General features: G+C 40.0%; 1 protein-coding gene across 1 annotated transcript in view; it reads left to right on the top strand.

The window, feature by feature from the left end:
• Positions 1–263: 263 nt before the first annotated feature.
• Positions 264–16,409, top strand: part of LOC140740488 (polycystin-1-like protein 2) — a gene marked incomplete at its 5' end in the record, with an annotated part of 75,451 nt that continues 59,305 nt past the window's right edge. The window contains 8 exons of the mRNA XM_073069666.1: positions 264–329; positions 5,325–5,555; positions 6,325–6,426; positions 8,225–8,403; positions 8,570–8,716; positions 11,488–11,687; positions 12,532–12,728; positions 15,301–15,481. Of these exons, the coding sequence (XP_072925767.1) occupies positions 264–329; positions 5,325–5,555; positions 6,325–6,426; positions 8,225–8,403; positions 8,570–8,716; positions 11,488–11,687; positions 12,532–12,728; positions 15,301–15,481 (1,303 nt within the window). The remainder of the gene's footprint in view (positions 330–5,324; positions 5,556–6,324; positions 6,427–8,224; positions 8,404–8,569; positions 8,717–11,487; positions 11,688–12,531; positions 12,729–15,300; positions 15,482–16,409) is intronic.

Here is a 16,409-nt window from a genome sequence, read left to right as displayed (position 1 = left end):
ATTCTATAATACTTCCTTAAGCTTCATTTAAATTATATTTAACATTTTATGTGAGCCATCTTTTCTCAAGTTACTTCTTATATTGGAACTTTACCAGTTAACAAGAAGTTGTCATTTTTTAAAAATTTCTTCCAGCCAAATTTTACAGTTGGCTTATTGATCCTGAGATGTTAAGGGGCAGGAATGGAACCTATTACCTGGCAGCCAAACCACTCCTGAAGGCAAATGTTTCGGAAGTCAATGCGACAACTTTTACTATAGTCACTTTCAATACTAAGTGCTTGTATTGGGATGAAGTACAGCACTTATGGTCAACGCAGGGGTGTCAGGTGAGATTAATGGAGAACTGTTGATGTTGTACCATTGTTTAAAAGGAGGAATGGTTAAACCAAATAATTGGGGGTCAGGTAGTTAAACTTTGGTGATAGACAAAATATTGGAATTCATTCTGAGGGACAATATAAACCTTCATTATAAAGGTGTGGAATAATCAAGGACAGGTGGGTTAATTTGTGGAGTCATAGAGTTATGCAGCACAAAGACCGGCCCTTCTCTCCAACTGGTCCATACCCACCACGGAGTCCCATTCAAGCTAGTCCCATTTGGGACTAAACACCTTCAATCAATGTACATACTTGTCCAACTGTCTTTAAAAAGTTGTTATACCTGCTTCAACTTCTTCTACTGAAAGATGATTCCACATAGATACACCCTTTTCTGTAAAAAAAAGCTGCCCTTCAGGTTCCTCTTAAGTACTTATCCTCTCACCTTAAATATACGCTCTCTAGTTCTAGATTCCCCAACTGTGGAAAAAGACTGAGTGCATTTCCCTATGCCTGTTCCCCATGATCTCATACACCTCTGTAAGATCACCTCTCAGTCTCCTGCGCTCTAAGTGATAAAGTCCAAGACTGTCCAATCTCTTCCTATTACTCAGTCCTTCGAGTCCTAGCAACATCCTTGAAAATCTTCTTTGCACTCTTTCCAATTTAATAACATCTTTCCTATAGCAGGGCAACCAAAACTGGAAATAATTTTCCAAATGCAACCTCGTGACCTCCCAGATTTTATACTCAGTGCCCTGACTTATGAAAGCCAGCATGCAAAAGGCCTTCTTCACCATCCTGTTTCCCAATGACTCCACTCCATAGACTTGTACTCCATTTTTGACAGCATACTTTAGGCCCTAAATGTTACTATGAAAATCCGACCTGGATTTTACTTTCCAAAAGACAACACCTCACACTTGTCCATATTAAACTCTGTTTGCCATTCCTTTGTCCACTTAGCTGATTAAGATCTACCCTGTAGCTTTTGATAAATCTTCTTCATTGTCCACTGTACCACCCATTTTTCTGACATCTTCAAATTTACTAACCATATAATCTTAACCAAATTGTTAATATAGCTGATGAACAGCCGTGGGCCCAGCACCAACCCCTGAGGCATATCACTAGTCACAGGCCTCCAGTATGGGACACATCCTTCAATGATCACTATCTGCTTCCTAACATCAGCCAACTGTGTATCCAGTTAGCCAGCCCACCCTGGACTCCATGTGATCCAACCTTCCAGAGCAGCCTACCACATGGAACCTCAGCAATGGCCACACTGAAGTCCATATGAATCACATTTATCACCCTTCCCCTCATCAACTTCCTTGGTCAGCTCATCGAAAAAAAATTGATCAGGTCCATAAGACATTATCTCCCATACACAAAGCCATGCTGACTCCCCCTAATTAACCCTTGTCTTTGCACATGTACCTTAATCCTCAGAATTCTTTCCAGTAACCTATTTACCACAGATGTTAGACCTACCACCCTATAATTCCCAGGATTTTCCTTCTACCCTTTTTAAACATTTGCTACTCTCTGATCTACTGGCATCTCACCTGTGGCTGATGATTATGCAAATATCTCAGCCAGGGTTCTTGCAATTTCTTTCCGCTATCCCACTGTGCTCTTGGATATTCTTGGTTGAGCTCTGGAGATTTACAATATCTTCCTTCGTACCTTGTAATACATACAACGGATGCCCAATATCTCCAAGATGTCCCCATTTACTTTTCCCGGCTCTGGAGTGGTGAATGATTTGTTTAGTCAATGTCTTATCTGATTGAATTTCTTGAGGCAGTAACAAGAAGGCTGAATAATGTTTGAACTATGTTTGATGTAGTAAAAGTTTTGATACGATTGCTCCTAATCAAGAAAAATTATAGGCCATAGAATTTAAGGAAAATAGTAAGAAAATCTAAAATTTGTACAGTGGCAGGAGCAAAGGTTTGAACCTATCAAATAGAAGCAAGAGAAAGTAATTCGATATGCTGAACCTGCTTTGTAATTCAGTATGATTATGGATAGCCATCCAAATTCATTTCCCTGTTCCAGCTTCTTTCTCCATACCACTTGATGACTTTAGGCTTTAGAACGATACCTAACTCCTCTTCAAATATGTTAAATGATTTGGTCTCAACTGATTTAAGAAGTTTTTTGTAGAGAAGAAACTTCTCCTCATCTAAGTCCTAAATGATTCTCCCCAAATCCTCAGGTTGTGACCCCTGTTTCTGGACTTTTTCACCATCAGGTACAACTTCCCTGAATCTAGTCTGTCCAGTTCCATCAGATTTAAAGGCTTCATTCAGGTTCCCTTTTACTCTTCAACTTTGCCACCTCTGGAATCTATCTGGTCAACTTTTGCTGCAGTCCCTTCATAATCAGAGCAGGTTGTCCCTATCGTAGAGAACAAAAAATGGAAGGTTTGGTGGGGAAACACTTTGGGAGCAGTAACCATTATTATGTAAGCTTCAGAGTAGTTATAGAAAGCAATAGGGTTGAACTGAATTAAAAGTCTTAAGTTGGAGATTAGCTGATTTCAGTTAGTTCAAGAAATGACCTGGTGACAGTTGATTGGAAGTAGATCCTTTGGGTAAAGTAATGACTCACAAGAGGACATCTTTTAAAAGAGAGTTAGTAAACATTCGGTATGTTCTGGTGAGAGTAAAAGGGAGAGGTTTGTGAACAATCTGAAAAAAATCAGTATTTAGGAGGATGTGTTAGATGTTAGAGGACATACAAATGTTGATGAATCCAAAGATCTGGTGGAAATCTATCCCAGGCTGCTATGGGAAACAAGCAATAGAGATAGCTGAGGCCCTGAAGGAGAATTTCACATCTTTGGTACCAGAACAATGGAGGATAGTTAATGCTGTTCCTTAATTTAAGGAGGACAGCAGTGATAGGCCAGGTAGCTATAGACCAGTGTGTCTTTGTCTATGGTAAAGAAATTACTGGAGAAAGTCCTAAGGGACAGGATATATGTACTTTGGGAAAGGTAGGACCTGATCATGGATAATCTGTATGGCTTTGTAAGGGGAAATCCTGCCTGATTGAGTTTTATTAGCAGGTAACTAAAATGATAGAAGGCAGAATCCCTCGATGTTGTCTATAAGCAGCAAAAAAAAAAACCCAAACCATTATTATTTGCTTGAATTTTCAGCATCTGCCATCTCTTGTATCTCCGTTGTCTATGTGGGCCTTAGCGACGGACTTGACAAGGTCCTGCATGGTAGGTTGGTTCAGTAGGTTATGGCACATGGGATCCAAGGTGATCAGACCAATTGGGTCCAAGATTAGCTTGACGATAGGAGACAGAGTGTAATGTTGGAAGGAAAATTCCCCGATTAGGAATTTGTGAGCAATATTGTACGCTTGTGGATTTTCATCACATACGGAACTAAAAATGTGTCAGACTTCTGTACCAGCAGCCAGTTGTGACAAGTTTTTAAAAAAAAGAAATAGGTCTTAAAATAAACAAATCATCCCATCTCACTGATAACACTTGGGGGAAAAAAGCATGATATTGAGAATATGGCTAACTCACAGCTTTGTTACTACAGCGTGTGATTCCTTGTGCTCCTTTTCCATTATCGCTCACCCGCTCACTCAGTATGCTGCAATGTGGATCTTCACCCACAAAAGTAGCACTTTACTTTTGACTTCAGTAACTTCCCACCTCAAGAGAACTGGAATTGACTTCAAGGTGGCCAATATTGCTTTTGAAATCGGTCAATATCTGACTTGTTTAGAACTCAGCCACCTCCTGCCGTGATATATTTTAAAGGTACCTTGACATTGTTTGCGGCTTCCTTCCCCATCACCTCTTTTGGCTTGTCTTCCAAAATTTCACCAGTTTCCCAAGTCTATCCACCAACCTGCTTTATACAATCACAGAATCATGAAAGTGTATGGTATGGAAGGAAGCCATGAAGTTAAAAATGATCTATAGATTAATCCTTCTTCCCTGCTTCTGTTCTGCAGCCTTACAGATTAATGCTCTTTTACAATATTACTGCTTCTTTTAAATGCGGTGAGAATCTCTGCCTCCATTATCCTCTCAGAAACTGATACCAACCATTTGTTGAGTAAAAGAATCTTTTCTTTCAGTGCCCCTCTAATTCTACCAATTAACAGTAAACCTGCGGTTTATGGTTCCTGACCACTCTGATGAGGGAAAGAGAATTTTACTGTTTATTATGTCCAGGCCTCTTATACTTCCAAACTCCTCAAGCAAACCTGTCCTCAGCTTCCCAAGTTCTAAAGAAGACAACCCAGACCATGTCATTATAATTCTTAACCCTTGCAACTTGCTCAAAAATCTGCACCGTCTGGTATCCTGCCTGTAAGTTTGATGACTAGAACTGTAAATATGGTCTAACTAAATTTTATACAGTTGCTCCAAATCCTCCCTTGTATTCTTAATATCCCATGCCTACTTAACCCCCTTATCTACCCTCGGGGAGTTTTGAGGAGATGCATTCCTAATAATTTGTTCAATACAACTTCTCACGTCTTCAGGTATTCCTTTATTTTATTGTTTCCTTTACTGCTTCACTAGCTTGAATCTCTTTTACAGCTACCCTCCCTAATTCACACATTTACCAGTGTTCTCCCACAATTCCATCACTTAACGAGGCACTATTCTAACTAACCACTTTTGGTCGATCACTTTCACAAGCCCACTTAAAGCAGCTGTCTCCTTTTCCTTGAGTTTAGGATCCCCTGTTTCTTTGTCACACTTGTACCGTGCTTTGATGGGCACCTGTCTATGACATGGGCCTCAGGAATGGAATTTGTAGTAGGCGGACCAGGACCAGGGCTGAGTGTTACATGATTTACCATGGGACCAATGGCAAAAAGAGAACTCAGAGTGATGTATTTCAGCTGGTTGTTCAACCTGACACTTTGGTATTGTTTATAAAGTTTCTACTATCCTTTTTCTTGAATACGGAATGATATATATTCACTTTGTTTTTGTCACTGTAGGTGGGGCCAAAAACAAACCCTGAAAGGGTCCAGTGCCTTTGCAATCACTTCAGTTTATTTGCTACCTCTTTCATTGTTTTGCCCAACACTGTTGATATCACAGAAACAGTAGAATTATTTTCTCAAATCAAAGACAACTCTGTGGTTGTCTCATTGTTGGCCGCTGTAGTTGGAGTGTACATCATATTGGTCATGTGGGCTCGGACAAAGGATAGACAGGACTTAGCAAAGGTAAGAGAATTGTTTGTAAGGTTCTGCAACTTTTGAAGTTCCGTTGATCAATTACTGCTCAAATGAAGCAAAAATACCTCTGATCAGGTATATTCTCCAGCACAAGAGCTAGAGAAGTCTTGCAACCACCCTGCAGACTGCATATGACATCCTGTAGTAGAAGAAACCAGGCTTTTGTCAACAGGACTCACCACTAAGCTCAGGTCTTCCGCAGTTGAGTAGTAGATGAGAAACTTGCAGTGCACATAGTTAGGTGAACATAAGCAGTTTTGTGCTAATCGACTGTGAAAACATGGGAAAATTTAGATGTCTATTATGCTGACCTCTTGAATTCTGAACTAATTTTTCAGCATGATATGTTTTTTTAATATACTTAGTTTAAACTAAATTACTATTGAAAAATTACTGAATTCTTTTTGAGCCCTGGTTCATTTCCATGCTATACATCACAAGTGAACTGAGTTTTCTCCAGCTACCGGGCTTATAAAGGTTTTCCTGAATTGCTCTTTCATGGTGTTTTTCCCACACCCATTTTCTTAGAGAACCAACCATGGTAAAGTTACTGCTTTTTTAATGAACTTGGGTCATTGATAAACTGGCGTCCCATTTTTAATAAGAGCTGATCTTGAACAATAATCAGGTCATTTGTTGCTGCTGAGTCTTAAAATGAACTGCTGCCTAGAAATATTATGTTTTATGTGTGTGTATCTACACCTCAGCATTGATGGTTAGAAACATTCTTTTCCTTTACTATTTTTCTTACATCTAGGCGAAAAGAACTGTTCTTGCAGATAATGATCCATTTGCCAAATACTTTTACTTGGTGAAGGTCTTCACTGGGCATCGACGAGGAGCAGGGACCACATCTAAGGTCAGGAAGCAAGACTTCAGAGGGTGTGAAGATAGAACTTAGTCGAAATGTTAAAAATAATGGAGAGTGGTGGTTGATTCAAAATGAACTATAAATATAGAAAGGATAAAGTCATTGAGAAGGGCAGAAGAATGTATTTTTTATAAATTGCAATTATTAACATGGCCAGTTTTTTGCTTTTTAAAAATTCTTTGCGTGTGGTTATGAGAGGCAAGGTTATCATTACCCAACACAATGCAATTGTGGCCACTGCTGTATTTGGTGAATTCACCAATCCTGACCCGGTGATAATGTTTCTTTATCAGCCATATGTTCTTGTACCATGATAAAGGCTCTTATTCTTCAGGCTTGGCCATATTATTGGGAAGCTTGATGAGTCACCCCAGCACATTCTGTACCAATTGAGTTGTGGAGGATCTATTGAGTTAATAACAGAAACAAAACTAAATGGACCTTTTGCCTTGGTTTGGGTTTAGTTTTACAAGTGTTTTCCTTTATGTGTATTGAATCCACCCATCAATGGCACAGTCTGAGCAGTCTGAGCAGTCTTTCTCACACTTTTCCACTCTACGTCCCCTGTCTTCACACTTGATGCTGAAAGTAATAAAAAGATGCCAATACAAATGTTAAAATGTATTAAGTTATTTTCTGAGTTGGAAAAATAGGAAGTGGATTTTCAAAGCGGAGGTTGCTAACAGTCTTGACAGCTCACAGACATTGGTCCGGGAGGGGGGAAAAGATATGGGATTCAAAGTTGCTGACTTGGACTTTGACAACATTGAGAAAGACTGATTTACTAACTTCCATGACTGAACGTTGCATAAACAAATTCCTTCTCAGGTGATGGAGAGGTATATTGTTCCTGCTTAAGTTGACTCCATGTCCTTAGTAAATGTTGTTAGGGGAACCATTTGGTTCTGAGAAAGGAAAGAGCCTCATGGCTATTGCCAGGCTAATGGCACTGGATGGAAAGAGAAACTGTTGCCGCATGTTCTCTGATTGGTTTGGTAAGAGTGGAGCTAAATGAAGATGATCCCACTTAGCCAAACAACTTTTCTGCCATTTTGGCAGAATCACCATATAGCCAGTTCATCATTTTAGTGGGCCAAGTCTAGGACAACCCCTTCATATTTTAGTGTAGAATGTGTAAAGTTTAAGTTGGTATAAGTGTGGATTTAGACAACATGGTTGTTGTAGAATGATGCAGTTGAGACAGGGACATGAAAATGACTTGAAAAGGACAAGAGGATTCGCTGTGCACATTAGATTGATTTAGAAATAACGTGGCAGAGCCAAAGAAGTTGGTTCTTGCCTGAATTTAGTGGAAAACATGAAAATTAGCTACTTAAATAAAGTCCCAGAATGGATATATGCATTGACACTCAGTCATGTTGATGAAAACCCAAGATTAAACAAAATAATGCTTACACTTTTAGTGGCCTTAATAGTCCAAGTTGTCAAATTGGTCTCCTGGAAGCTTTGCTACATTATTTGTTTGCCTGACCTTGTCACCAAATCCAAGAAATTATTATTTTTCAAATGCTATTAATTTTGTTTTGTTTAGCGATGCAGCATGGAATAGCCCATTCCAGTGCTTTCAGCCATGTCACCCAGCAACCCCTGATTTAACCCTAACCTTATCACAGGATAGCTTACAAAGACCAGTAAACCTACTAACCTAACCTACATTTCAGTGGAACTTTCAGATACACAACCATGTGTAGAATTCAGTCTTCTTGTCATTCTTAAGCCAACAGTTGGGAAATTAGTAGCAATCAACGTCTTTGTCCTTTCACAGGTAGTAATAACAATCTACGGCTCAGCAGGCTGCAGTGACTCCCATCATCTGACTGACCCAAAGAAGCCAGTATTTCAGCAAAGCTCAGAAGATGAATTTCTTCTTGCTACTCCCTTTCCGCTGGGTGATCTCACCAGCATCAGACTGTGGCATAACAATTCAGGACCCAGTCCATCATGGTAAACGTTGTATATTGATTCTTTCACTGTCCTGAATGGAACTCCATTGTGAGGCACATAATCAATGTTTACTGACAACATTAAATCCAATTAAGTTTTACTTGCAAATTCCAGGGTAACTTCAGAATAGATTTACATGCTGGTTTTAACATCTCTTTAATTACAGGTACATTAATCACGTGATTATACAGGACCCGGAAACAGAAGAACAATGGTTCTTCTTCTGCAATTGCTGGTTGTCACTTGACATTGGAGAGCTTGTCCTTGACAAAGTATTCCCTCTTGCTTCTGAGGCAGAAATGAAAGGCTTCCGGTAAACTTATTTATCAATAACTGGACTCATTTTTACCCTGATAGTGGTCAATGGATGTAGTCTGAGACAGTCCCTCACCAATGCATGTCAGTGTGAAATTCCCCGCAAACTTCTGAACTGATCACGTTTGATTTTAACTGGAGGAGCTTTTGACTCTTTTTCATTAATGATGTGTATGACACCTGAGCATGACATTTTAAATGTTTAATACTGAATTGTTAAATTTAAATCAACTAAAATTCTGATGCCTTTTATCTGTCCTGGACTAATTCCCACTTGCCCATCACCTTCCAATTTTAAAGCTTCACCCTTGCTTTTAAATTCTTACAAAACTCATCCCCTTGTCTTCAGAAATTCCTCCCGCCCAACAAATTCCTGAAGTTCAGCAGGCCAGGCAGCATCTATGGAAAAGAGTACAATCAACATTTTGGGCCGAGGACCCTTCATCAGGACTGGGGAAAGAAGATGAGGAGTCGCCTTTTATTTTGACTGCTCATCTTTTCTCCCAAGTCCTGATGAAGGGCCTCGGCCTAAAATATTGACTATACTCAGGCTGCCTGGCCTGTTGAGTTCCTCCAGCATTCTGTGTGCGTTGTCTGGATTTCCAGCATCTGCAGATTTTCTTTTGTTTGAAATTCCCTTGCTGAAATTTTGAGGAGGAATTTGATGTTCAGTGGTATACAAGACAAATGATTTAGTTTTCCACAAGTTCAGAAATTCGACTAGAAGCTAATTGTGACTTCCCATTTCCAATCACTGACAAACTGTTGGATACAGTTACAACAATGCCATTTCTGCGAGAAGATTTATTGTATGTCTATTGTCTCTGCTGGTTATTCACAAGATAACCAGGCTTCCTTAGTATCATCTGTTCAGCACTGCAAATTTAAATGATCTTGTTGTTCAAATTTTAACTTGGTCTTGGAAACCTACTCAGATGGGTTCAATTTGTTAAGTACTTACTGCCTTTATTACCAATACCAACATCTCTTCCCCTGCCTCCAACTATGATAGCAATTCTACCTGCCCTCAATCTCATGACCCTTACCAGGGTGTATCCACTTATAACTTAAGGGACCTACTCACTGATCACGTGGCAACCCTCCTGCATCCCCATAATGCAAGACTAATCTCCTTACCTGCCCCTCCCACCAAACAATTAATCTACAGGTGCTCCAACATTCGGCAATCCCCCAACTCCAAACGCCAATCACAATGTCTCACCTGCTAACAATCACAGTTCCTGAATTCATTTAAAGCCTCCCTCTTCCCCCTGCCACGTACAATCAGCATCTCAAGGCCCATCACCATCGATAACTGGCAGCAGACTCCTATGATACATAATATTCTCTATCCACCCCCCCCCCCCCCCGCCGCCCCGACCATCAAACTCGATGCAGTCCCCAACCTACTTGAAAGAACCTTTCCTGGTATCAGAGAGATTCTGTACTGCTCACAGGTTCTAAATTTCCTCGCAAGAGGCCCAGGGCCAACATGGTTGTTCCCACAATGCATAGCAACCAGTTGATGGCCCCTGCTGGCACTGAGGAACCCATTTCGATCATTCTAGACGGTGCCGAATTTCCATTTCCCTTTGTCCTAATAGGCCACCTTTGACTGCCTGAACTCCAATTTCCATCTTAGCCTTATAAATATCTCAGTTTTTACATCTCCCTTTCAGATCCTTTTTAAAGCTCTTCTTTGACCAAACTTTTAGTCATCTCCCTTAAAATCTTCTCTTTGGCTGTTCATTGATATCTTTTTCTCAGTATACCACTGTGATATGCCCTGGGCAATTTTCTGCATTATCAGGGTTATATAAATCAAGATTACCTTGTCCAGCCTCTTAACTCAACAGATGCATGTGTGTTATCACTGGGCCAATGCTGTTTTAAGTTTAATGGGTCTGGCTATGCCTAAATTTCATCAAAATTCACTTGATGTACAGATTGTTTCATTTACTACATTATCTTCAGGACAATGTGAAAGAGTGTGCAAATTTCAGCTCCAAGTTCCATGTGGTTATAACAAATATATTTGCTATTTCTCAAATGCTGTCAGTGAAGTCTTAAAAGGGCACTTCCGTTCAGAAGCACTGACAAAATCATTTTAATTTACAACAACATGCAATCTCAGACAGAAGAGAAATTCCCCTTAATGTAATGAAACTGATAAAGAAGAGCGTACCGAAATAACTGAATGCTAGTGTTTCAAAAAATTAACTAGCTGGAAGCACGGGAAGGCTTTCAAACTATTTCAAGAGAAAAAATATGGCTATTGCCTTGAATGGCAAAAATTGTGCAGTGGAAACTATAAAGCATAAGGGAGGAAAAACTCTCGTAATCTCTGGATGACTAAAAGTGCTGTATATTTCATTCACCTTTGTTCTACTGTGAGACCATTTAGAATGGTAAATTATCTCTTGATATGCCTGTAAAAATTACCAACATTTCATAATATTATTGCAACGTGTTCTATTTATATAGGGTAGGCTACTCCATCCATGTTAATAATGATAATAGGAATTTAATAAAGGGGGATCTGAAGTGAATTTCATTTGAGATTTAATTATTCAATTCATGGTGTTTCCACTTCTGCATCCACAAGGGAATGTTATTAATGGCTCATAAATCTCTTGCTAAAACTTTAATACGATTCAGATGCCTTCCGCTACATATTAACATGAATAGATTGCTTTTTACATGTGTATTCAGGGCGGAATGCTTTCAAAGAATTGATTAATCACGTTGATTCAATTGGATGTACTACAGGAACTTGTTCTTTATGAAGACGGCTGAAAGTCTCACAGATCAACATATCTGGTTTTCCGTGATCGCTCGTCCCCCAAGGAGTTTCTTCACCAGAGTCCAGCGGCTTTCCTGTTGCCTGTCTCTCCTGCTCTGTACAATGCTGACCAACATCATGTTCTGGAACAGAGCTGCTAATGAAAACGAACAGGAAGGGGAACTCGGTACGTGTTAATGGTGAAAATGAGAGTAAAGCAGCAGAAAATGTTGGAAATGCACAATAGATCTGACCAGAAATGTTAACCTATCCTTGTCTACTCTAATGTTTATTATTACAAATTGACAAAGAGTCCTGTTTAGTTTTAATTTGCTTTCTTCCGGAGGTGATTCATCTTGGTGATGTAGAAGTTCATCTTCCAATGTCTACTAATCATATGCAGGCTGTGGACAGCATCAAATTGAATTGGTCATCTTTATTCCTACTGTCCTCATCAATGTATGGAGCAGGATTCACTTGTGTTCAAATTAGCTGTTTCAACTACTTAATAATCAAGAGGATACTTATTTAAAAGTTAAATCTTAACCCGTACACTGTTGAAATTAGTGTCTAATCCCTGACCAAGAATCAAATCTGGGTGTTTGGCCCTGATGCTGCTAATGAGAAGCAATGGTATTTAAATAACATTTTAGAACTTGGCTGTTGGATTCATTGAGTTTGACGAATATCAGATAGCTCCATACTTACACATTACAGATTTATCATGAACACAAAATCTGTCCTCCCCAGTAACGAGTGGGTTTTGTACAGGTGCTCCGCTTTTCTCCTTTAGTCCATGGACATACCAGTTAGTAGGTTAATTGGTCATTGTAAATTGTCCCATGTGTTAAATCAGTGGGCTACTGGCTCAAAGGGCTGGAAGGGCCCGCTCTAATCAATCAACCAATTAATTAATTATGGGAGTCATTCTATAATTCGATTATATGTCAGTTCTGCCATTCTGGACTAAAGAGGGAAAAAGCCTATCAGTGAGATTTTATTTATCAGGTTGAATCTTTTATTTATTGCAGATGCCAGTACTATCACCTGGCGGGAGTTTATTATTGGGATTGAAAGTGCCTTGATTATTTTTCCTGTGAATCTCGCAATTGTACAAATTTTTCGCAATGTTCGTCCCAAGCCAACTAAGAAGAAGAAAATGTCAAAAAAGTCAGTTGGTGCCAAAAGCACATCAGGGTCTCAACGGATGCCTGAGGATTTAATGATGGTGAGGTCTCCTTTTCATGTTTGTCTAGCATGATGTCTTAGATCGGTGTTAGCAATGTTTTATAACACCCTGCGTGCCTAGAAATAGTATTTAGTTTCTAAGTTGCAGCAAGAAGATATTTTCCTTCATTACAATTTTTAAAATAATAAACTTGAATCTACTTTCCAGAAACTGTACAGAAGCTCTCTACTTTAGCTCTTTTCTGTACCTGAAGCGATGTGCAAACATTTTCTCCTGGGAAATTCTGTGCAATGATTGGAAATATGATTCTTTTTATGAAAGACCATGATAAGTATCCTAGAGAAAATGGTATCGTGGTTGCAACACCAGCAATCAATAGTACAGAAAATTTTCAAAATGTACCTATTTAAATGGTTTGGCACAGACTAGGTGGGCCAAATGGCCTGTTTCTGGGCTGCAGTTTTCTATGACTATTTATTTCTTGAAATACAGTGGCTTTTGAGCCATGCCGCTCACCCGGATTTAACCCTAGTCTAATCAGGGGCAATGTACATTGACCAATTAACTTAGTAACCAGTACAGCTTTGGACTGTGGGAGGAAACCGGAGCTCCACACGGAGGATGTACAGACTCCTTACAGATGATGTCGGAATTGAACACCTAGCTCCGCTGCCCCAAACTGTAATAGTGCCATGCTAACTGCTACACCACTGTGGTACCTCTGATGAAGTTATAAATCCTCGTGACTTTATAGGTTGCCTGGGGGTCAAAAATTGACATTATTAAATAAATTATTGACAGTACGTAAATGTATACTAAACACAAAAGAGAATTTAGCAGCTAGTGGGAGCTCTTCATGAGATTATATTGTAGCTCTGGCATTATACAATCTGCATGAAATGAGTCTGTTGGATCTTGACTCTTGCAGTGCCGGTCTTGCCAGGGACCATGGAAGTAGAAGACATGGCATATAGAGGCAAAAATTGAGAGGATGAAGAAGATGGTGAAAAGAGGAAGATTTAAGGATGAAGAGACCTTGAAATTTGGAAATGGGGTACCTCGAAAGTGTAGCAGTTAGCATAACGCTCTTTCAATGCCATCGACCTGAGTTCGATTCCCACAGCTGCCGATAAGGAGTTTGTATGGTCTCCCTGCGACTGTGTGGGCTTCCCGTGACCATGTGGGCTTCCTCCAGATGCTCTGGTTTCCTCCCTCATTCCACAGACCTTTGGGTTAGTAGGTTAATTGCTCAGAATTGAGTGTAATTGGGTGGTGCAGGCTCATTGGGCTGGAAGGGCCTGTTACCATGCTGTAGCTCAGGGAAAACAAACAAACAAATAAATAATAAATAAGATAAAGGGGACTGGAAGAGTTCTGACTTGCATGGGACAGGTTGAGTGGGTTAAAGAAGGAGGAAGATTGATGTTTTTCATTAATATCTATTTTACCTTTCAAGGAATGAGAAGACCCCATGTTTCTTGTGGCTCATTAGTCCTGTCTCTCAGCACCTTCCTACCACCATTTGCCAGATTGTATTAATCTTATATAATTATTTGTTGTTGATTCAACTCTTATACTCTTCCTCTACACTTTACTAGCAAGAGCCATTCACAGTCCATAAGACATAGGAGCAGAATTAGACTATTCAGCCCATTGAGTTTGCTCCACCATTGGATCATGGCTGATTCATTATCCCTCCCAACCCCATTCTTCAGTCTTCTGCCCATAACCTTTCAATGTCTTGACCAATCATGAACCTATAAACCTCCGCTTTAAGTATGCCGTACATAATGACTTGGCCTCCATAGCCATCTATGACAATGAGTCCTTCAGATTCACCACCCTCTGGCTAACGAAATTCCTCCTCATCTCTGTTCTAAAGGGATGGCCTTTTGTTCTGAGGCTGTGTCCTGTGGTCCTTCATTCTCCCACTATTGGAAACATTCTCTCCATGTCCGCTCCATCTATGCCTTTCATTATTCAGTAGATTACAATGAACTCCAACCCCCCCCCCCCCCACCCCCACCACCATTCTTCTAAACTCCAGTGGGTGCAGGCCCAGAGCCATCAGATGCTTCTGATAACTCTTTCATTCCCAGGATCAATCTCATAAACGTCCCAGGGAACCTCTCTAAAACCAGCACATCCTTTCTTAGATAAGGGGCCTGAAACTGCTGACAATACTCCAAATGTAGTTTGAGCAATGCCTTATAAAGCCTGAGCATTACATCTTGCTTTTATATTCTAGTCCGCTTGAAATTAATGCTAACATTGCATTTGCCCCTTTGATACAGATATGTGCTCTAATTGTCAAGGTCAAAGCCAATTCTCAGACTGCAGTGTTTATAACTGATGCATAATATCGAAAACAGACAGTGCTGATTGAAGGAAAGCCCTTCTAAGATTGAGACTGGGTTAATACTGCATCTAATTTGTGGTGTTCAATAATGGCACAAGATTCTACATGTGAAATATTGTTCCCTTCCAAACAATGGTATTCCCCACAATGAAAAAAACACTCATACTTTGGTATGAGTACATGTGTAAATGTTTTTTTTAAAGCTATAAAATTATTCTGAGAGCTGCATCCCCATGGGTTTTTTATCTTCAGGACATCAAAAGGATTGCCTCCTGCTTGCCAAAAAGATTGAAAGATGCCATGCCATCTCTGGAAGAAGATATTAGGAATACAGATGATATGAATAAATTGTTGGCGTTAGTAGCAGACATTATTCAGCACTATAATGAGATTGAGCATTCCGATTCTCAGGAGACTACAGTTCCAAATGCAGGTCGGTATATGTGTTTTGCAGTCAGAGTCAGGCCATTTAAAACAGCAATAATAAAGCACCTTTTCACACATTAAGGCCATGGCCAAAACATTTAAGGCAAAGTCAACTGAAACTTCAAAACTGTTGCTTATAAAGTGCAAATATTAAAGATGCAGACTCAAGGCAGGTTGTGGAGACAAAATCCAATTAACCGTGATTTAATTGACCATGACAGTCAGTCTGGAGGGACTTAAAAGCTTCTCTTGTTTTGATACTCCAGGTGAAGTTCTGTTTCCCTTTGTGAAGTTGGTAGAAAACAAGGAATTCTTCTTGAGTGTCCCATGAAAATTCTAGCTCTCATGGTCTGCAAGACAGTGCAGCAGTTAGTGCTGCTACCCGTCAGCTCTGGAAACCCAGGTTTGACTCTCACCACCAGTGCTGTCTATGTGGAGCCTACATGTTCTTCCCATGATTGTTTAATTGGCCACTGTAGTTAAGTGACAAAAGAAGCCAGTAAGAGTAAATAGCTTGCAGGGCTGAAAGGGAAATAAAGAGAAGAGGGATGGGACCAATGGGAAAGTTCTCTTGAAATCTGGCATGTATCAGATGGCCCGAATAGCCACCTTGTGCGTCTGACTAAGTAATCTAAGTGCACACGTGCCAGGGGGAAACTCAGCATCTCCCTCCAACTTTGAGGGCCAGCATCTGTTTAAATGCACACCATCTGTTTCAGGCAGGAAGATCATTGCTCGGATGTTAATGAGATTTGGGAGTCAGCCATTGATCCTACTGTTGTAAACTAACCAAAAGCAGGATGTGGAACCCCAGTTAAATGCATACTCCCGATCTTTACATCATTATCTTAACTCCTGGAAACACTGAGCAGATCAGCTTACAACTGTGCTGGGCAATGTAGGGTTAATATATCATGTTCATGACGCCCTATCAG

The sequence above is a fragment of the Hemitrygon akajei genome, chromosome 17 (assembly GCF_048418815.1).
Source record: "Hemitrygon akajei chromosome 17, sHemAka1.3, whole genome shotgun sequence".
NCBI lineage: Eukaryota > Metazoa > Chordata > Chondrichthyes > Myliobatiformes > Dasyatidae > Hemitrygon > Hemitrygon akajei.
Note: the sequence above shows the minus strand (reverse complement) of the source record. Positions and strands in the feature narration are given on the sequence as shown.